The 22063-nt window shown below is 39.9% G+C and overlaps 1 protein-coding gene across 3 annotated transcripts in view; it reads right to left on the reverse strand.

The window, feature by feature from the left end:
• LOC124607036 (tonsoku-like protein) overlaps positions 1 to 19593 on the reverse strand; it is a 276592-nt gene extending 256999 nt beyond the window's left edge. Inside the window, exons 1-3 of one of the 3 annotated variants that reach the window (XM_047139207.1) lie at positions 19376 to 19593; positions 18984 to 19220; positions 14043 to 14089 (exon numbers count right to left, since the gene is read on the reverse strand). In XM_047139207.1, the coding sequence (XP_046995163.1) occupies positions 14043 to 14055 (13 nt within the window). In that variant the 5' untranslated portion in view covers positions 14056 to 14089; positions 18984 to 19220; positions 19376 to 19593. Of the gene's footprint in view, positions 1 to 4999; positions 5111 to 14042; positions 14090 to 18983; positions 19221 to 19375 lie in introns of those variants that run through there. The other 2 variants (XM_047139205.1, XM_047139204.1) reach the window with 2 other exon arrangements.
• Between the last annotated feature and the right edge of the window lie 2470 nt (positions 19594 to 22063).

Here is a 22063-nt window from a genome sequence, read left to right on the forward strand (position 1 = left end):
TCCACTGAAACTAGAGGAGCTGGCTATATTGCAAACACACAGGAATCTCTGAACATAGAAACACATTTTTAAATTTGATCCAAAAGATGTGAATTAAAGTGATAACAATGAAGGATGTTTAGGGTTCTAAGATCAATAAATATTAGAATCATTTAAGATGAACAGTAATTTATAGCAACCAAAACTGTCGAAGGAGTCAACTATTGCTTTGTTCACATTGCTTGCATAGCATTTGTCTGAACTGATTTAGGGGAATCAAAAATGACCTCAACCAAAGTAGACGACTGAGCATTACAACCTGTGCCTCCAAAATAAGAGTCCAACAGTTCAATTAATGCACCATCTCACTCAATACAAAAAGATTCTATGTGATACCATACACGGCCAAGATAGTAGAAGGAGTAACAAACAATGATATGAAAAAACACCAGAATCCTATCCAAGAGTGTAACAAATTCAGACATGTATGACCTAACAGATGCAGTTTTCATAACAGTGAGTGCTCTCATGACAAAAGTTTGGAAAACTCTCACACCGAAAAAAATGAACACAGAGGTGTAGTGTTACAATTGAAGATTGTCCAATGGAACAGAAGAAACGTTACAAAGAACATCAGTTTTCTTTCAGTGTGAAATTTATTAAGGGATAAAAATTTGGTTTTGAAAATGAAACAAATTACTTCCGATTTAGATGGCAGAGATGTAGTGCAGGTCAAAGCACACTATCTACAGAAAAAGAACAGAAATCAACTACACGCCAACTGTTCCGCATGCTACCTAAGTAAATAACAGCTTCTCCGTCTTCCAAACCTTAAAATGCATGTTTTAACTTTATATGAATTCCATCTCGTACAGAGTTATCAAAAACTCTATTCTAATAAACATGCTCAGGCACCTACAAAAAAATGTTTCGAACAGTGAAAGCACTTGTAGGACAAATGTATTTGTTGTAATGGAGAGTATTTTGAAGAGGATAAGGTCATTTTGTAAATAATTTGAAAAGCTTTAAAAAACAATTTTGTGGTTGTCTTACCTCCTCATAGTTTAGGAAAGTGCTTATATAGAGTATGTGGTGAATCAGCAGTCATAATCAAAGAAAGGGGTAGATAAGATATATTAATCATATAGGAAAACTACTGTCCTTGTAGATTGGAAAAACATAATGTCATTGTGGTATAAATAAACTGCAGGTGTATCCAAAATAAGACACGAGAATCAATCTCTCTTATTAAAGGTAATAATGGTCACACAGTACTAGGAACAGAAAGCTGGAAGTGAAGAGCAGAAAAATTTTAAATGCAGATTGGAATATACAGAGAGGTCCAGAAAAATGTAGACATTCTTTGATAATTAATACCTTTGGAACAAAATGACATAGCTTTGCAATTTTGCGCAGCAGCATAGTCCGTTGTTTTCTCCACAGATCTTTGCATGCATTTTGCAGCAGATGACAATGCAGCAATGCATGGAGCAATATTTTCATTTTATCAACATAAGCCCATATTGAAGTGGTACTGTAAATAGGAAAACTTGATGGAGGTACAACAGCAATGGGGTAATGTGTACGGAACTGAGCCACCAACATGTACAACAATTTATCATATTCGGGATAAATTTGAAGCCAATGGTACTGCTCAGGATGTGCGTAAGGGAAGGTCTGACTGACCAAAAATATCAACAAGTTCACCTTCCAGTGTTGCAACATTTTACTTGATCACTTCAAAAATCTATGAAGCAGGGTGCACATGAAAACGGAGTAAGCCAATCAAGCACACAATGAATTCTGAAGACTCCAAAGTGGAAAGTGTATATTCGAAAATCACTGCATGCTATGAGCAAGGATGACCCGAATCGGAGGATGACGTACTGCAAGTGGTTTGAAGGCATGTTTTGTGAGGATGAACATCTTACGGGGATAGTTATCTGGTATGACGAGGTAAAATTCAAACTGAAAGGTATTATAAAACTCCCACAACTTTGTGTAAAGGGCTCCCGAAAATCCTCACGTTCGTGTGGACAAACGTGTTAATCTAGTTGGTGATAATGTATGGTGTAGTCTGTCATCATGCGGTTTGATTGGCCCATTCTTCTTGGAAGGTAACAACTCATGGGGTGTATCTCCATATGCTGCAAACACTGATTTTACCTGCCATCTGAGACATGTTTGGAAATGAAAGATTTCTACCTACAACAACATGGTGCCCCACCTCATTACCACAGAGATGTCAGAGCCTACTTGGATGAAAATCTACATGGGCGATGGATAGGTTGAAGAGGAACTGTTGAATTCCCAACACAGTTTCCAAACCTTCCACCTCTTGACTTCTACCTATGGGGGATCTTGAAAAATGAAGTTTATCAACATAAGTCAGCAACACTGAAGGAGCTACGAGAAACTGTCAAGATGTCCTGTACAGCTATCACACTAGCAACACTGACAGCCATAGTTCAGTCAACAGTTCAGTGGTATTGACATTATTTGGTCGCTAACAGAGGTCATTTTGAACATACAAAATAACCTCCCCACTCCCTCCCCCCGGCAAGAATTTTAATGGTATGTCATCATTTTGTTCCATTAATATTGACAATCAAAGAGTGTCTACATTTTTCTGGACCCCTCTCAATACTGCAAGGATATGCTAAATGTCAAAGGGTGGAAGCACTTTTATTGCCATAAAAACCCATAATATCAAGTAAGATTATTATAGATTCTGGATGTGAAATAATCTGGTTGATAATAATCATTAATTGTATAAATAATCACAGTAAGCAACCTGGAGAGCTGTAATGGCAGACAGCTTCAGAGAAAACTTGGAGAATATAAGGAACACTACTTATAACCAAAAGTTTTTGAAGATCAGAAGATTAATCTGTCAAAACTAGTTGTCAGTAATAAACATTAATTAATGTGATCTTGGACATAAAAAGCTTTTTCAAGGTATACAAAGATCACCCCTTTTATTTTTTCAATATGAGAAACTTCAGTCAGAATATCAGGGGGTACTTTTTCTGATCATGGTATTATAATAGGCGGAGGCTTAATCTGCCAGCTACAGAATGGGACAGTCACTCAACTGAAACTGGTGCCAAGAACAGGGATTTGTGTGAGAACATTTTGATAATTGTAACTCTTCAGGCTTTCCCGGCGAGATCTTGACATGTGGAATAATCGGGTCCACTGCCGGATGTTTGTGTCGCTCTGGCACAATATTTCGGCCACGTAACTCGTTGCCTTCTTCAGGTGCTACCTGAGACTGCCGTATTGGAGGATCTTGTCCAGTATTTATGCCCAGAGGGCGCTGGGTGCTCTCTCTGCCATCCGCACCCACCTGGCGCTGCCTGTAATGACCTGGGGCTACGTAAACCAGGCATTTACAACATCCCTTGCCAGTGTCGAAAATCATACATTGGCCAGACAACCAGGACGGTGGACGTCAGGTGCAAAGAACACCGGAGGCACACCAGACACGGACAGGCAACCAAATCTGCCATAGCGGAGCATTGTCTGGAGCTCGGTCATTCAATGGACTACAACAACACAAAAATTGTGACACAGACTCCAAGATTTTGGGACAGTGTCATAAAGGAGGCCATCGAGATCAAGGTCACAGACAACCTAATAAACCGAGACAGCGGTTACAAGCTCAGCTCGGCGTGGAGTCTGGCTCAGGAGCTTATCAGGGCCCAACGAAACGAACCAAGAAAAATCTCAAGAAGTAGTAACACCGCAGGAGAAGCACCAGGCGGGCACGGACCACAAACGCAACTCCCAATGCAGGACGGGCCTCTGACAGCCGCCACGACCGCAAATGATGGACGAGCCGAGCACGGACGACTGTCAGAGCACCAGGGAAGTGCCAACACCTCAGGAGCAGCGCCAGGTGGGCGCAGACAGTGAACAGAACACCTGACAAACGACGGGCCTCAGAGAGCTGCCACAGATGGAGACCAAGTCGGGCTTGGGTGTCCGAGGGAGCACCGTGCCAACACCTCAGGAGCAGCGTCAAGCGGGCGCGGACCACGAACGGAATGCCAAACGCAAGTCCGGCCCCAGATGGTGGACGAGCCAGGCGCAGACGTCCGTGAGAGCATCAGGGCAGGACCAAAACCTCAGGAGTAGCACCAGGGGGGCGCGGACCGTGAACGGAACGCCCGACACAGGACGGGCCTCAGACAGCTGCCACAGATGGCGAACAAGTCTGGCGCAGGCGTCCGAGGGAGCACCGGGGAAGAGACAACACATTACAGGCAGCGCCAGGCGGGTGCAGATGGCAGAGAGAGCACCCAGCGCCCTCTGGGCATAAATACTGGACAAGATCCTCCAATACAGCAGTCTCAGGTAGCACCTGAAGAAGGCAACGAGTTATGTGGCCAAAATATTGTGCCAGACTGACACAAACATCCGGCACTAGACCCGATTATTCCACATGTCATTCTGATAATTCTTTCTTAAAATTACTTAGAGCAATCAGAGAACCCATTCATGGGGCCAACATGTTAGGTCTCCTAGTAACTAACAGGCCAAAACTTTTCAAGTAATTTAACATAAAAGAGGGAATCAGTTAACATAAGGCTGTTGTATAACCAATTACTATAGGTGTTACACACTGTTGAGAGATGTGGTAGAAAAATATTTTTGCTTAGCAAGAGTGACATGAACCAGATTTCACAGTGTATGAACAGTCAACACCAAATATTCAGCTCTGGGAATGAAGCTATGGAGCACAAACAGATAAGATTGAATCCCACTGTGCAATATGCCTTAGACATGTATAAGACAAGCAAGACAGTGAGGGATGGGATGCACCCATCATGGTTCAATAATCATGTTACAAAGTTGTTACAAAGCAAAAATAGCTTCATTACAGATAAACAGATTTATTTCACAGTATGAAAGATGAAGACATGCTCATATCTCTCACCATATACATTTTAAAGCCCACGTTTACTAGAATCTTTCGTTTCAAATGACTGTTCCTGTCATATCCCTGAATACTGACCATTCCTCCTGGGACACCATGTACATGGGAACAGTGAATAAAGTCCACACATATGAAGCAGGATGCTCTCCAAAATGATATTTGTTCCCTGAACAGACCATCCTGGCACTAGTTTTCCGTGGTTTTACCAAGCTGTGAAGGTGAATGATGGGACTGTTCAGTTGATAAGGCCATGGCTGACTTCCTGCTCTATCCCACCTAATCTTATCCTCCTTTGTGTATGTGTATATATATTATTTCAGTAATGTAACCGACGTGTTTTGTACTGTTGTATCAAATGGCCTCAGATGATTATTAAATAATAATAATAAAAAAAAAAAAGATGATGTGACTTACCAAACAAAAGCGCTGGCAGGTCGAAAGACACACAAACATACACACAAAATTCAAGCTTTCGCAACAAACTGTTGCCTCATCAGGAAAGAGGGAAGGAGAGAGAGAGACAAATGGATGTGGGTTTTAAGGGAGCGGGTAAGGAGTCATTCCAATCCCGGGAGCGGAAAGATTGGAATGACTCCCTACCCTCTCCCTTAAAACCCACATCCATTCGTCTCTCCCTCTCCTTCCCTCTTTCCTGATGAGGCAACAGTTTGTTGCGAAAGCTTGAATTTTGTGTGTATGTTTGTGTTTGTTTGTGTGTCTTTTGACCTGCCAGCGCTTTTGTTTGGTAAGTCACATCATCTTTGTTTTTTGATATATTTTTCCCACGTGGAATGTTTCCCTCTATTACATTAATAATAATAATATTGATAGTGATAATAATAATAATAATAATAATAATAATAATAAAATTGCAAATTTCTGGCTAAAGAAGTTCACCTCAACACATTCACATCTAACTAAACTATTTAACAGTTACATTGCAGACCCATACACATTCCCTGATACACTTACACATGGAATAACTTATCTGAAACCTAAAGATCAAGCAGACACAGCAAACCCAGATAAATATCGCCCCATAACATGCCTACCAACAATATACATAATCTTAACTTCAGTCATTACACAGAAATTAATAACACATACAACACAGAACGAAATTATAAATGAAGAACAAAAAGGCTGTTGCAAAGGAGCACGAGGATGTAAAGAGCAACTGATAATAGAGGCAGAGGTGACATATCAAGCTAAAACTAAACAAAGGACGCTACACTACGCATACATTGATTACCAAACAGCTTTTGATAGTGTACCCCACTCATGGTTACTATAAATATTGGAAATATACAAAGTAGATCCTAAATTGATACAGTTCATAAACATAGTAATGAAAAATTGGAAAACCACACTTAATATCCAAACAAATTCAAATAATATCACATCACAGCCAATACAGATTAAGTGTGGAATATACCGAGGAGACTCATTAAGTCCTTTCTGGTTCTGCCTTGCTCTGGATCCACTATCCAACATGCTAAACAATACAAATTATGGATAAAATATTACTGGAACATACCAACGCAAAATCACACATTTGCTATACATGGATGATCTAAAACTACTGGCAGCAACAAATCAACAACTCAACCAATTACTAAAGGTAACAGAAGTATTCAGCAATGATATAAATATGGCTTTAGGAACAGACAAATGTAAGAAAAATAGCATATTCAAGGGAAAACACACTAAACAAGAAGATCACATATTGTATAACCACAAACAGACGCCTATAAATATCTAGGATACAGACAAAAAATAGGAATAGATAATACAAATATTAAGAACTAAAAGAAAAATATAGACAAAGACTAACAAAAATACTGAAAACAGAATTGACAGCAAGAAACAAGACAAAAGCTATAAATACTTATGCTATACCAATATTGACCTACTCATTTGGAGTAGTGAAATGGAGTAACACAGACCTAGAAGCACTCAATCCACTAACACGATCACAATGCCACAAATATAGAATACATCACATACATTCAGCAACAGAAAGATTCACATTAAGCAGAAAGGAAGGAGGAAGGGGATTTATCGACATAAAAAACCTACATTATGGACAGGTAGACAATTAAAAAAAATTCTTTATAGAACAAGCAGAAACTAGCAAAATACACAAAACAATCACTCATATAAATACATCAGCTACACCACTGCAATTTCATAACCACTTCTACAACCCTTTAGATCACATAACATCAACAGATACGAAGAAAGTAAATTGGAAAAAGAAAACACTACATGGCAAGCACCCATATCATCTAACACAGCCACACAACGATCAAGACGCATCCAACACATGGCCAAGAAAAGGCAATATATACAGTGAGACGGAAGGATTCATGATTGCAATACAGAATCAAACAATAAATACCAGATATTACAGCAAGCATATTATTAAATATCCCAATACCACAACAGATAAATGCAAGCTTTGCAAACAACAAATAGAAACAGTAGATCACATCACAAGCGGATGTAAAATACTAGCAAATACAGAATACCTCAGAAGACATGACAATGTAGCAAAAATAATACATCAACAACTTGCCATACAACATAAACTAATAAAACAACGCATTCCCACGTACAAGTATGCACCACAAAATGTACTGGAGAATGATGAATACAAATTATACTGGAACATTATAGCATAACCATTATAGCAGATAAAACAACACCACATAACAAACCTGACATCATACTCACCAATAAAAAGAAGAAATTAACACAACTAATCGAAATATCCATACCCAATACAACAAATATACAGAAGAAAACAGGAGAAAAAATTGAAAAATACATCCAACTGGCTGAGGAAGTAAAGGACATGTGGCATCAGGATAAAGTTGACATTATACTACTAATTATACTATCAACTACAGGAGTCATACCACACAATATCCACCAGTACATCAACGCAATACAGCTACATCCAAACGTATATATACAACTACAGAAATCTGTAATTATTGATACATGTTCAATTACCCGAAAGTTCCTAAATGCAATGTAACATATACCGTACAGTTAAAAGGAAGTCACGCTTGATCAAGGTCCGCGTCACTTTCCATTTTTAACCAGACATAACATCTGAGAAAGGAATTTTATAATAATAATAATAATAATAATAATAATAATAATAAGCAAGTTTTGATTTTCTGACACCACCAAATGAAAAATGGTAAAATAATTCTTCTATTTCATTTATTTTTCAGTCCCAGTGTCATATTTTTTATGTCACAAGTTTCAATCTCCCTGGAAAATCTTCAGACCTATGTTTGTGTCAACAAATACGTCTGTGTCAGAACAACCTGAGTGATAAGCAGTTTCAACACAGACACAGCAGGTTGCTAACACAACCATATTCTAGACCTGAGTATGATCGGGAACAATCAACACGTCATGTGTTAAAAAATGAGCAACTGAGACTGAAAAATAAATGACACATTATGGTTGTTTTAAATATCAATATAGTTGGTGTACTCTTGTGAAGAATATGTCGACTATAGGGTGAGGGATATAGAGGAATGCTCGATAAGAGTTGTCGGCTTTGACCAGTGATGTAGGAAACATGCGACAAATGCTGTAAACAATATAGTGACTATAATGTGTCTTTTTTTATCCAAATGAGACAAGCTACAAATCAGCCTGTCACCACAAACAGGTTTTGTTAGTATCACATTCGTTGGCTTCACAAATTCACCACCAAATTGTCACCTTCCAACCTAACCTAGATCTCAAGCAACGTTACAAATCAATCTGTCACCACAACTAGTTCTTTTCCCTCCTCATATTTGTTGGCTTCATCAACTAACACCCCCCCCCCCCCCTTGAAACATGGACCTTGCCGTTGGTGGGGAGACTTGTGTGCCTCAGCGATACAGATAGCAGTACCATATGTGCAACCACAACGGAGGGGTATCTGTTGAGAGTTCAGACAAATGTGTGGTTCCTGAAGAGGGGTAGCAGCCTTTTCGGTAGTTGCAGGGGCAACAGTCTGGATAATTGACTGACCTGACCTTCTAACACTAACCAAAACGGCTTTGCTGTACTGGTACAGCAAACGGCTGAAAGCAAGGGGAAACTACAGCTGTAATTATTCCTGAGGGCATGCAGCTTTACTGTATGTTTACATGATGATGGCATCCTCTTGGGTAAAATATTCCGGAGGTAAAATAGTCCCCCATTCGGATCTCCGGGCGGGGCTACTCAGGAGGACGATGTTATCAGGAGAAAGAAAATTGGTGTTATACGGATCGGAGTGTGAAATGTCAGATCCCTTAATCGGGCAGGTAGGTTAGAAAATTTAAAAAGGGAAATGGGTAGGTTAAAGTTAGATATAGTGGGAATTAGTGAAGTTCAGTGGCAGGAGGAACAAGACTTCTGGTCAGGTGAATAAAGGGTTATAAATACAAAATCAAATAGGGGTAACGCAGGAGTAGGTTTAATAATGAATGGGAAAATACGAATGTGGGTAAGCTACTACATACAGCATAGTGAACGCATTATTGTGGCCAAGATAGACACAAAGCCCACGTCTACCACACTTGTACAAGTTTGTATGCCAACTAGTTCTGCAGATGACGAAAAGATTGATGAAATGTATGATGAGATAAATGAAATTATTCAGATAGTGAAGGGTGACAAAAATTTAATAGTCATGGGTGGTTGGAACTCAATAATAGGAAAAGGAAGACAAGCAAACGTAGTAGGCAAATATGGAATGGGTGTAAGGAATGAAAGAGGAAGCCGCCTGGTAGAATTTTGCACAGAGCATAACATAATCATAGCCAACACTTGGTTCAAGAATCATAAAAGAAGGCTGTATACATAGAAGAAGCCTGGAGATACTGACAGGTTTCAGATAGATTATATAATGGTAAGAGAGAGATTTAGGAACCAGGTTTTAAACTGTAAGACATTTCCAGGGGCAGATGTGGACTCTGACCACTATCTATTGGTTATGAACTGTAGATTAAAACTGAAGAAACTGCTAAAAGGTGGGAATTTGAGGAGATGGAACCTGGATAAACTGAAAAAACCAGAGGTTGTACAGAGCTTCAGGGAGAGCATTAGGGAACGAATGACAAGAATAGGGGAAAGAAATACAGTAGAAGAAGAATGGATAGCCTTGAGAGATGAAATAGTGAAGGTAGCAAAGGATCAAGTAGGTAAAAAGACGAGGGCTAGTAGAAATCCTTGGGTAACAGAAGAGATACTGAATTTAATTGATAAAAGGAGAAAATACTAAAATGCAGTAAATGAAGCAGGCAAAAAGGAATACAAACGTCTCAAAAATGAGATTGGCAGGAAGTGCAAAATGGCTAAGCAGGGATGGCTAGAGGAGCTCAGATGGAAACCCAGTTCAAAGCAAAGAAGGGAAAGGAGAAAGGTGGAAGGAGTATATAGAGGGTCTATACAAGGGCAATGTTCTTGAGGACAATGTTATAGAAATGGAAGAGAATGTAGATGAAGATGAAATGGGAGATACAATACTGCATGAAGAGTTTGACAGAGCACTGAAAGACCTGAGTCAAAACAAGGCCCCAGGAGTAGACAACATTCCATTAGAACTACTGACAGTCTAGGGAAAGCCAGGCCTAACAAAACTCTACCATCTAGTGACAAATATGTATGAGACAGACGAAATACCCTCAGACTTCAAGAAGAATATAATAATTCCAATCCCAAAGAAAGCAGGTGCTGACAGATGTGAAAATTACCGAACTATCAGTTTAATAAGCCACAGCTGCAAAATACTAACACGAATTCTTTACAGACGAATAGAAAAACTGGTAGAAGCCGACATCGGGGAAGATCAGTTTGGATTCCGTAGAAATATTGGAACACGTGAGGCAATACTGACCCTACGACTTATCTTAGAAGACAGATTAAGGAAAGGCAAACCTACGTTTCTAGCATTTGTAGACTTAGAGAAAGCTTTTGGCAATGTTGACTGGAATACTCTCTTTCAAATTCTGAAGGTGGCAGGGGTAAAATACAGAGAGCGAAAGGCTATTTACAATTTGTACAGAAACCAGATGGCAGTTAGAAGAGTGGAGGGGCATGAAAGGGAAAAAGTGTTCGGGAAGGGAGTGAGACAGGGTTGTAGCCTATCCCCAATGTTATTCAATCTGTATATTGAGCAACAGTAAAGGAAACAAAAATTTGGAGTAGGTACTAAAATCTGTGGAGAAGAAATAAAAACTTTGAGGTCCGCCGATGATATTGTAATTCTGTCAGAGACAGCAAAGGACCTGGAAGAGCAGCTGAACGGAATGGACAGTGTCTTCAAAGGAGGATATAAGATGAACATCAACAAAAGCAAAACGAGGATCATGGAATGTAGTTGAATTAAGTCGGGTGATGCTGCAGGAATTAGATTAGGAAATGAGACGCTTAAGGTAGTAAATGAGTTTTGCTGTTTGGGGAGCAAAATAACTGATGATGGTCGAAGTAGAAAGGATATCAAATGTAGACTGGCAATGGCAAGGAAAGTGTTTCTGAAGAAGAGAAATTTGTTAACATCGAGTAGAGATTTAAGTGTCAGGAAGTCGTTTTTGAAAGTATTTGTATGGAGTGTAGCCATGTATGGAAGTGAAATGTGGATCATAAATAGTTTAGACAAGAAGAAACTAGAAGGTTTCGAAATGTGGTGTTACAGAAGAATGCTGAAGATTAGATGGGTAGATCATATAACTAATGAGGAGGTATTGAATAGAATTGGAGAGAAGAGAAATCTGTGGCACAACTTGACTAGAAGGGTTCAGTTGTTAGGGCATATTCTGAGGCATCAAGGGATCACCAATTTGGTATTGGAGGGCAGCGTGGAGGGTAAAATTCGTAGAGGGAGACCAAGAGATGAGTACACTAAACAGATTCAGAAGGATGAAGGTTGCAGTAGGTACTGGGAGATGAAGAAGCTTGCACAGGATAGAGTAGCATGGAGAGCTGCATCAAACCAGTCTCTGGACTGAAGACCCCAACAACAACAATAGCAACAACAACTAACAACAAAACTGCGAATAATTCATTCCAAGTTGATGTGAGAGCAGCCTTAAACATTACTATCACTGGCCAAAGCCAACGACTCTTATTGAACTTTCCTCTTGATCCAAAGAAAGCACTATGGCTGCTACTAATATTTTTAGTTATTACACACCTATAAATAATCAGCCATGATAACTGACTAATATTTCTACTACAGACAAGCTGCAAGTGATTCCAGTTAATGCCATCTTGCTGCTTTCAAGTGACAACTCTATGAAGAAAAATGCCACGTACAAATGATTATACATGCAGGGACTCTACTCAGTGCTTAAGACATCCATAACAGCTATTTCACACTACTCATAATACGCCCCTTCCCTTAGGCCGGTATTACACTATCAAATTTCTTTGTCAAATATCTTGTCAAAAATCTCTGTCAAAGATATTTGATGGTGTAATAGGAACTTTGGCAAATGTAGTCCAATATTTGATCAAATCTAGGGCCTCGCTGTAGATTTGATCAAAGATATCGCTTGTCTTCTGTTCACTGCAATGTGACATGTTACCACATGGAGCGCTAGCATCGCTGCAGCGTTTTGTCATCTGTAGTGTTTTTATAAACATTGGCGGTAAACACAATTGGTGTGTGCTGACAACTACAAAATTAATTGAGATGCATGAAGCTGATGAGGCGCTTTACAACATGAGGCACCCTGAATACAAAAATAGATTAAGAAGATTGGAGACCTGACCTGACCTAACCTAACATAACCCTCTCCTGTAGCAAGGAATCGGAGTGTTACAGTGAGCCTGTCTTCTGAAGATGTAGCAGTTTTTAAGTGAGTATTGTGCTTTGTGATATGAGGATACACTTCACTGAGCACATACAGAAATGTATTCTCATCCATTCTTAAGTAATTGATGTGCGACTTGATGTCTTCCACTGTAAATGCTTTCATCGTGTCGTCGTAAAACCCACGGCTTCACCTAGATTAGATTAGTTTTTCGCTCCATTGATCCGTGCTGAGGAGATCCTCGTGGATGTGGAACATGTCAATTTTTTTAAGCTGAAATAACAATACTAATAGTATGAATAAATACATCATTTGTTTCTATTAAAAATTTCGTCAATGGAGTGGGAGGAGTTGGCCACTAGTAAGTCTTTCAGGCTCCTTTTAAACTGATCTTTATTTGTAACTAAATTTTTTATGTTTGCTGGCAAATTATTGAAGATGTTCCTGAGCAGTGGACCCCTTTTTGAACTAAAGTAAGTGCTTTTAAGTCCTTGTGCAGATCATTTTTGTTCCTGGTATTGTACGTATGAACTGAGATGTTTGTTGGAAAAAGAGATATATTATTTAGGACAAATGTCATTAAGGAGTAAATATACTGAGAGGCAGTGGTTAGTATATCCAGTTCTTTGAAGAGGTTTCTGCAGGGCGTCCATGAATTTACTCCATAAATAATACGTATTACACGCTTTTGGACTCTGAAAACTTTTGTTTGACTTGAAGATTTACCCCAAAATATTATACCATATGACATTATGGAATGAAAGTAGGCAAAGTATGCAAGCTTTTTCATTTTTATGTTGCCTATGTCTGCTAACACTCGAATCGCAAATACAGATTTGTTAAGGCCTTTTCTGCAGTTCTGTGCTGTGCTCCTCCCAACTGAATTTATTATCAAGTTGTAATCCCAGGAATTAAAGACTGTCAACCTCGTATGTATGGTTCCTTTTTTCCCCCACTTCTTTTCCGCATGTGCACACAATGCAATTGCAGTATGTGCAACTACTGCGGTTAATAACAAGTTGTTGTCAGCCATCTTGAACTTTGACGAAAAATTTGATGACAGTGTAATACCCCTTCTAGCACTACGTCAAAGATCTTTGTCAAATATATTTGACGGAATGTTTGATAGGTGTAAATATGAGAGTAAATGGTAGAAATACATGTGGCTCAACACAGCCTCTTTACATACATATGTTTTCCTAATAATTAATGCATAACAGAGAAAATAGCAGCACCCATGTTAGAGTATCCTGTGAATAATTTAAGACATAAATGAATTATAATTATTTATAGCTGCTGACACTTACTTTCTTCCTCCATGTTGTCTTTTATCAGTTTTTGAAAGCAGAGACAGCTGCAAGGAAGACAACACATTGATGAAAACAGCAATCCAGCTACTAAATGTTACAAATTCAAATACATGGTAATGATTTGTATACACTAATGGGCAATTGAATTAGAAGCACCTTACTAGTAGAGATGGGTGCAAGGCATACAAAATTAGCCGGCAGTAAGTTGACAGTGGGATGGTGTGTGTATGGGGGGGGGGGGGGGGGGGGGTTTGCATGGGGGAGGGGGAGCACACATGTACTCATTTAATCAGAACTAAAATAACATTCACATAATAATACCTCCACCTGCCTGAATGATGCTATTATAACCTACCATAAGTACCACCCGTGTGTATCACGTCTTCCAATGCAAGCATCTTTTTCCATATATGTAACATCCAGTGGTATGTTCCTGGGCTCTTTGCACAGCAGATGTACACATTTGGGGTAGTGGGTTTTACTCCTCACAGAGTAGAGCTGGCTCCGGACAGAATAGATGCTCGTCGTTATTTCTGTCATCAGCACTGAATTGCTGGGGGTCAATCCATATGAAGTGGTCCAGTGATGGTTGCTTGACCATTTTTAAATATTTTAGTTTTTTATATGTGATTGCCCTATATTTGAGAAGTTCAAAACAGTTTTTTTTTAATAATTTATCTTGCATCTATACTGGATGGCGGCCATTTTCATTTGTAGGTGCACAATGATTTTTCAGTCTGGAGACATTAGCAAAAATTTGAATATCTCTGCACTGGGTTAAGTTACACATTGCAATTGACATGATTGTTTTTAGGAAAGTGCCCTCTATAATATTGTCTATTACACAAAATACCCTAAATTCAAAATTAACCAGACAAAATGAGCTCCAAAGTTTGGTATCCAAGGTTTCAAAAATCCACTTTTTAGGTCCAAAAATAACAAACAAGGAGTGATTTATGAGAGTTATTTTTTTCCTATAGTTAGCATACACTACTAGCCCATACAGAGTAAGAACACTCACAAATGTTTCCTTAATATTTTATGAATTTTTGAAATTTGAAAATTTTTATTTTTTGTAGAGCTTGGGGTTAGTTATGTCAGGTGGGACTGAATATAAAAATATTATTTTTGGGGAATGCCGGATATTACTTCTGTTTTACTGGATGACTTTCTGTCTATTACTACGAACTGTGACCTTTCTAACGGGAAATCATGAATTCAGTCGCACAACTGAGACAATATTCTGTAGGCACACAGTTTGGTTAGAAGACGCTTGTGAGGAACGGTGTCGAAAGCCTTCTGAAAATCTAAAAATATGGAGCCAAACTGACATCCCGTGTCGATAGCACTCATTACTTCACAAGTATAAAGAGCTAGTTGTGTTCCGCAAGAACGATATTTTCTGAATCCGTGCTGACTGTGTCAATAAATCGTTTTCTTCGAGGCACTTCATAAAGTTTGAATACAGTACATGTTCCAAAACCCTACTGCAAATAGACATTAGCGATATGGGTCCGTAATTCAGCAGATTACTCCTATTTCCCTTTTTGGGTATTGATGTGACTTGAGCAACTTTCCAGTCTTTAGGTACGGAACTTTCTGTGAGCAAGCGGTTGTATATAATTGCTAAATATGGAGCTATTGCATCTGCATACTCTGAAAGAAACCTGGCTGGTACACCATCTGTACTGAAAGCGAGGGCGTATAGTGGGCATGCGGGAGGCCGGGTGGACGTACCGCCGAATTGCTCAACACGTGGGGGCGTGAGGTCTCCACAGTACATCGATGTTGTCGCCAGTGGTCGGCGGAAGGTGCACGTGCCCGTCGACCTGGTACCGGACCGCAGCGACGCACGGATGCACGCCAAGACCGTAGGATCCTACGCAGTGCCGTAGGGGACCGCACCGCCACTTCCCAGCAAATTAGGGACACTGTTGCTCCTGGGGTATCGGCGAGGACCATTCGCAACTGTCTCCATTAAGCTGGGCTACGGTCCCGCACACCGTTAGGCCGTCTTCCGCTCACGCTCCAACATCATGCAGCCCGCCTCCGGTGGTGTCGCGACAGGCGTGAATGGAGGGACGAATGGAGACGTGTCATCTTCAGCGATGAGAGTCGCTTCTGCCTTGGTGCCAATGATGGTCGTACGCGTGTTTGGCGCCGAGCAGGTGAGCGCCACAATCAGGACTGCATACGACCGAGGCACACAGGGCCAACACCCGGCGTCATGGTGTGGGGAGCGATCTCCTACACTGGCCGTACACCACTGGTGATCGTCGAGGGGACACTGAATAGTGCACGGTACATCCAAACCGTCATCGAACCCATCGTTCTACCATTCCTAGACCGGCAAGGGAACTTGCTGTTCCAACAGGACAATGCACGTCCGCATGTATCCCGTGCCACCCAACGTGCTCTAGAAGGTGTAAGTCAACTACCCTGGCCAGCAAGATCTCCGGATCTGTCCCCCATTGAGCATGTTTGGGACTGGATGAAGCGTCGTCTCACGCGGTCTGCACGTCCAGCACGAACGCTGATCCAACTGAGGCGCCAGGTGGAAATGGCATGGCAAGCCGTTCCACAGGACTACATCCAGCATCTCTACGATCGTCTCCATGGGAGAATAGCAGCCTGCATTGCTGCGAAAGGTGGATATACACTGTACTAGTGCCGACATTGTGCATGCTCTGTTGCCTGTGTCTATGTGCCTGTGGTTCTGTCAGTGTGATCATGTGATGTATCTGACCCCAGGAATGTGTCAATAAAGTTTCCCCTTCCTGGGACAATGAATTCACGGTGTTCTTATTTCAATTTCCAGGAGTGTATATGACCAGAATCTCTCTGGGTTTTCTGCCAGATTCTGACACAGAGTTTCGTCGTGGAAATTATTAAAAGCATCTCGCATTGAAACACGCCTTATATTTCGAACTTCTGCAAACCTTCGAGATTTATGTGCCATTTTCCTACCCCATCAAAGGCATGGCCACCTCTGAGGACAGCCACATAGTCAACAAACTCAGATGCAACTGCTGTATAGCATATACGGGCATGACTGCTACCAAGCTGGCTGTCTGCATGAATGGCCATGGTCAAACTGTGACCCAGAGACAACTTGACCAACAACGAACAACATAATGGGCTCCGCTTCAGTGGATGCTTCACAGCCCACATCTTCTGTATCCTTTCCACAAACATGCCACATTCTTAGAATTACACAAGTGGGAACTCTACCTGCAACATGTCCTTCGTTCATGAAACCCACCTCGCATCAACCTTCACTAATCCCCACCCATTCTCCCACCCCAGACGCACACGTCTCCTATACATCCAGTTCATGTGAACAGCCCTTTTCCTTCCACATCCCTCTCCACTTTATATCGCCTTCAGCACAGATCTCCCGAGACTGCACCTTGCAGTCCACTATCTTGTCCCTGCTACAGCTTTTCATACTCCCACAAGCAGTACTATAGCATTTCCATAACCCCTACCCCGCTACCCCTCCCCTAGCAACCCCAAACCCCTTCTGTACCCCTACCACTCCAACTGAGATCACCACTCAATGCAGTGCCCAGAGAAGACAATGGCTGTGTGTGTGCGTGTGTTTTTCTGTCTGATGGACTATGTCCAATAGCTAAAAAACATCTAAGAGTTCTTTTAAATGTGCCTCTTTGATGCCCAACATCCCTTTTACGTGGTGAGTAACAATACATCCTTTTTAATATCATTATTCCATTATTTGAAAATAAATTGACAAGGAAGGTTGATTTCAGTTTGAAGTTAATTTTATTACTCATTAAATTCTTTACATGACTGGTTAAATGTTATGTACTGGACCCACCTTGCATTTTTCAATATAGTACACACGTAAACATTAGGCTTCACTACCGGTCAATTTGTTACCATAAACAGAGTTTCTGTTTACACATGCTTTGGCTCTGCCATCTCACAACCAAACTGTCATTTTCCACCCTAAGCTAGAACTCGGGCTGTGCTGCAAATCAATCTGTCACAATAGATATTTTCGGATGGGGTGGGGGGGGGGGGGGGGGGGGGGGGGAGCGGTTCAATACGTTACTTTAGCGAACCTGTGGGTAGGTGGTCAAATATTTTCTTAGGCTTAATTCCTTACTCCTTTCTGTGCCATTAAGGTAGTGTGATGGACGGTGTAAATCATTTCTCCATTCACTACATATTTATAAACATTACTGTTATTTTGAAGCTCTGATTGGTTCCTGACAAAAAGAAACTTTATACGGGAGGAAATGTATTGCAAGGTTATCGTTAGTATGCTCAACTGTTTGAAGTGCTGTCTCCAAGTGGTGCTGTAATGGACAGTGCGTATTATCCTTATTACATGTTTCTGTGGAACACAAATTTCTTCCTCAATACAAGTTCCCCAGAACATGAAGTCATAACACATCAGTGAATGGGTAGAAGTCACTCATCTTTTTGAGATTTTCGACTCCAAAATCCGATGTTATAAATAACACAGAAGCTGTACAGAGACAGTTAAGAAGGTCTGCAATTTATGATTTGTAGTTCACATTCTTGTCAGTATCAGCAACTAAGAATTTCGTATACGCCTATTTTGTTTCACTCTTTCTAATAGTGTGGCCACATTTTGTGCAGTGCTGAATTGCATCTAATATGTTTTATTTAATTTCAGCGACAGTACATATGAAAGAAAATAGTTACACTAGTTTCCAAGAAGATAGTGACAATACAAAATAATCCACTCACAGTGTTGACGGAAGAGCTCTGTCTCTCTCTCTCTCTCTGACACAGAGCTATATGTAATCCAAGTGCTCAAGAGTGTATTTCATCATACCCTTAATTGTGAACAAAAGTAATAGGGCAGCAAAAAGTACAAGGTATAAAATTAACTACATGCTTCCACACAATAACATTACGAATTTGTTCAGTAAATACAGTACTCACCAGGAATATTTCGCTAACTAGTTGCTCTGTGCGTATTTTGAACAATTTTTGACAGGCAAAACGTTCACTTATTTAGCAGCATTTCAAGTGCTTTCCTTCTACTCCAAACGCGTAACTTTATCACCATAATTAAACAGTAAAGACTGCCAGTCTTCAATGCTGGAGCATTTAGAAGCGTGGATTTCGTTACGTGTGACATAAATCTTCATATTTGCAAAGTTGAAAACGTCCCGATTTCTAGAACATTTTGTGGTTTAACAGCTAAAGAACAAAGGATGCATTTGGAGCACTGTACACTGAGAAATATTTTTAGCATTTTTAGGTCTCAAGCAATGTCGATTTAAAAGATAAAATCGCATGTCCATCATTAAATAAATAAATGAGGATTTTACACTTCAACCGCAAATCGCCAGTATCAGCCTCACGGTGTTTTGTAAACAACTGAGATTAAGGTGCCATTGCCACAACAAAGTATCTTAAAAATGACGATTACACAGACAAATGCTTCACAGCGGCGCAATAACATCCCTCTTCTGCAGTAAATAACATAAACAAACAATTCATTTCACTCTGTAATCGTATCATTCATCACAAGGGCAAAATACGCGCGCAAAATCCTCTTATTACTAGTCTTTGGAAATAATCTGATCTGTGGATACGCAAAACGATAGCGCAGCCCGATTTCCACACGCGACGAAAGTGAAGTCCTGTGCTGACGCCACAGCAAGTTGATTGACGGCAGATTCAGCTGTGGCGTCGTGTGCTGCTATTTTCAAACGCTCTTGTTAATATTTCTTTTTCAATACGGTGTCAATCTGAGTTATTCGTACGAACATTGGTGTTGTCATTCATATTGTGGGATTAGAACTGAGCCAAGAATACATTGACAAGAACAGAAACCATAAATGTTGGATTTGGAAATAGATTTTAAATAGAAATAACACTGTGGCATCAAACAAACTTATAATGGACGTAGCATTCATAACCGAAAACCAATTCGTGAATTACTTTCGAATGAAAAAACCTAATCTCAAGTAACTGCTTGAAGAAGTGTGACTTGGGCTACATTAAAAAATTCGATACCCACTTTAGAGCTGAAGTCCTGGCTCGAGTGAAACTAGAATTAACACATCGATATAAATAAATAAAATTTTATTGTCTTTTAAGTGTTACAGCTATAGGCAACGTCAAGTTACAAATGCAGATACATAGGCAGTATAAACACAAAAAGATTAGTTCATAAACGCTAAAACCACGAAAAATTTCAACAAATTTCCAGAAAATTACAATTTAAGTTAAAATAATCTGAACAAAGCATCTTTCATTGACAGAAATTGTGGTACACATCCCAAAGAATTGCTACTATGCTGTCACATTTTCACATTAATAAAATTCGTTAACTGCGTTGAAAGGAATTAGGGACAACCAACTGTACAGTTTGTATTGAATAAGTCGAATACAGTAGAACTTCTATCATTTCCAGAGGCACTTTGTTGAACATTTTCGTACCCACCACTTCACATCGGTTCAATGATTTAAATGGTACACATTTAAGTATGTCAATATGTTTATTATTTATAGTGCCATGAAAGTGCACATGCTCGCTGAGCTGGTATTCTAATAAGTTATTCTTTGAATACAGGAGAACAGAGTAAATGTACAAGGTTATTACTAATAATATGGTCTGCAGTACCAAACTTTTGCTGAGTTTGTAATAATCCTAATAACTTTCTTTTGAAGTACCAAAGGATCCTGAACATGTGTGCTATTGCTCCAAAATAAAACTCCAAAGGATACAATTCTGTGAGAAAAGCAAAATTGGCTGATCTTACATAGACCAAAGTTACGTGATTCTTTAAATTGCTTACCAAGCACACCACTCTACACAACCTTACTCTAACATACTTAAAGTGTGGGTCTCAGGAAAATTTACTGTCAGTGACAGTACCGAAAAACTAAACTCTACCTCAACAACCTCATAATCTAAGTACAGTTTGCTGAGTTTTACTCTCCTTGAGCAAGAATCCATTAGCTTGAAACCAGATTGATGCTGGTGATAGAGTGTCTCTAGTCATAGTTTGAAGGGTATCAAAGTTTGAACTGACATTGAAAAAGGTGTGTCATCAGCATAAATAATGGTGTGAGTATTTATATAAAATGACAAAGCATTTATCATTGGGTTAGATAACAAAGGCCCCTAAACTGAACGTTACGGCACAACACACAGAATTTCATCTATCTGCGATCTCTTGTACTCAATACACAACATTTGTTTGCTGTTATTAAAAAAGATTTAAAAAATTTACCTACTTTTTTGTTAAAGATTCCATAATTAACTAACTGGTTGAGAAGCAAATCATGTCCTATACCGTCTTTTAAAAAAATATAGTGAGCCATGAAGCAAGGGGTTGGAGCAGGTGTGGAATAGACATAGGCAAGGATATTTCGTAGGTTGGGTGGGCAATCGAATTCCATTGTGTTAGGGATGGAGAGGATATTTCTCATTTCAGGGCAGAACGATAGCTAGTTGAATCCCTAGTGGAGAATGTGATTCAGATGCTGTAGTTCTGCATGGTACTGAGGCATGAGGGACATGTTATTTATTGGCTGATCAGTATGGTTGGGATGAGGGGAGGGGTAGGTTCCTAGGAAGACGACGTGTGAGTGTACAGTTTCTCAACAAAGTGGGAAGGGTATTTTCAACCATGAATATGTCATAAATGAATCTCAGCCAAATGAGGGGTTTGGAATAGTGAGTCGTTAGGAACTGGTCCATGCATAGGCTGGCATAACATGGATAGACTTTCCACAGTACAGAAAATCACCCAGCATGTCGATGCTGGCGGCAAAAGTAACTGGTGAGCAACTATGTCATCCAGAACCACCTCTACAATGTAAGAATTAAAAGCCACTACCTACCCCAAATGTGTGTACCTGCTCACCATACGCCGCAGAGTGAAGGAACATTGTCACTGGGTATTAGATACATGGATAAAGATCACTTGAGTTGGAAGAGACTGATTTCTCGAATGTATTAGTTTCTAAAGTCACAGAAACCCTCAAGTTTCCAGAATGCACTT

This window comes from Schistocerca americana, chromosome 3 (genome assembly GCF_021461395.2).
Source record: "Schistocerca americana isolate TAMUIC-IGC-003095 chromosome 3, iqSchAmer2.1, whole genome shotgun sequence".
NCBI classification, from domain to species: Eukaryota; Metazoa; Arthropoda; class Insecta; order Orthoptera; family Acrididae; genus Schistocerca; species Schistocerca americana.